This window comes from Eimeria mitis, genomic scaffold, assembly GCF_000499745.2.
Source record: "Eimeria mitis Houghton genomic scaffold, Emh_scaff618, whole genome shotgun sequence".
NCBI lineage: Eukaryota > Apicomplexa > Conoidasida > Eucoccidiorida > Eimeriidae > Eimeria > Eimeria mitis.
This window is the reverse complement of record NW_013574381.1, coordinates 8,663-9,747: the sequence shown is the minus strand read 5'-3', so window position 1 is coordinate 9,747 and position 1,085 is coordinate 8,663. Positions and strand designations below refer to the sequence as shown.

Below are 1,085 nucleotides of genomic sequence, written 5' to 3'. Positions count from 1 at the left end.
GAGCTGTTCTCTGTCGGTGTGTCTGTACACCCCGTTGCAGTATTGCTGCTTAAGGCTTTGCTTGCACACAGACGGCTTCATTTCGAGTCCACAGCTGAGACATACACCCCAGCAACAGCAGCAAAAAATTACGTGGGTGGTTCCGAGCAACCTTGAGGTGTACGGACACCATAAATTGTTGCTGCATATCCATCGGTTTTTTAGTTTTTCCTTTCTTTGTTTTGTCACCACAGAGACGGAGCTGCGCTGCGCCTGACGGAAGACCATAAGCCGAATAACCCCAGCGAAAAGAAACGCATCGAGGCAGCAGGGGGGCAGGTAAATAAAGCGAGATGGATCGGCTACACAGCTGCATGTATACGTGAACTCTGCATACTGTGTATGCATGCACCTATACAGGGACTGTCGTGCACAAAACATACGCAGGGGGTTCTGTATTTCATGTTTCAGTTAGCAGCATACATCGGGCCTCCACAGGACTCGTTGGGACGATGCATGCCTCTTTAAAGAATGTTTACTGCCGTAAGAAATGTAAAAGTATGCACGGAGGCGACGAGTGTCGTAGCGTGCGGTGTACGCACACAGTACCTTTCGGCGGTGATTACCAACGGTCATCAGGCTGGGGCGTGTGCGCCTGTGTTGTGATTTTCCCTTTTGATTCACTTTCTTTTTCTGTGTTTCTGTTTCTAAACTTGTTTCTTCTTCTTTTATGTTTATTTGTTTTTGCAGGTGGCGTCCATACAGGGTATCTGGCGAGTGCTTTCCTCAGACTCCCGCAGAAACCGCACCTTTGGGCTTTCCACTGCTCGGGCTTTGGGGGACTCTGCGCTCAAGAAGCCGAAACCACTGGTCATATCTCACCCCACGGTGCATGTGTACACGCTCCACTTCGACAGAGACGCGTTCCTGGTGAGTCGTTGCTTGCTCCTCATGCGCTGGGTGTCACTACCCCAGCTGCTGCTGTCGCTGCTTCTTTTCTTGATGCTAGTTGCACTGTTGTTTTGCTTACTCGATGAGGAGAAAATACGGAGAGGCCAGAAATCAACAGGGTAGCGGTGAAACGGTGTCTCCGCTTCGTTTTGCAC

The 1,085-nt window shown here is 50.2% G+C and overlaps 1 protein-coding gene across 1 annotated transcript in view; it reads left to right on the top strand.

Moving 5' to 3' along the window:
* EMH_0017940 (uncharacterized protein) overlaps window positions 1-1,085 on the top strand; it is a gene marked incomplete at both ends in the record, with an annotated part of 5,124 nt that overhangs the window by 2,064 nt on the left and 1,975 nt on the right. Inside the window, 3 exons of the mRNA XM_013501026.1 lie at window positions 72-159; window positions 234-318; window positions 730-909. Of these exons, the coding sequence (XP_013356480.1) occupies window positions 72-159; window positions 234-318; window positions 730-909 (353 nt within the window). The remainder of the gene's footprint in view (window positions 1-71; window positions 160-233; window positions 319-729; window positions 910-1,085) is intronic.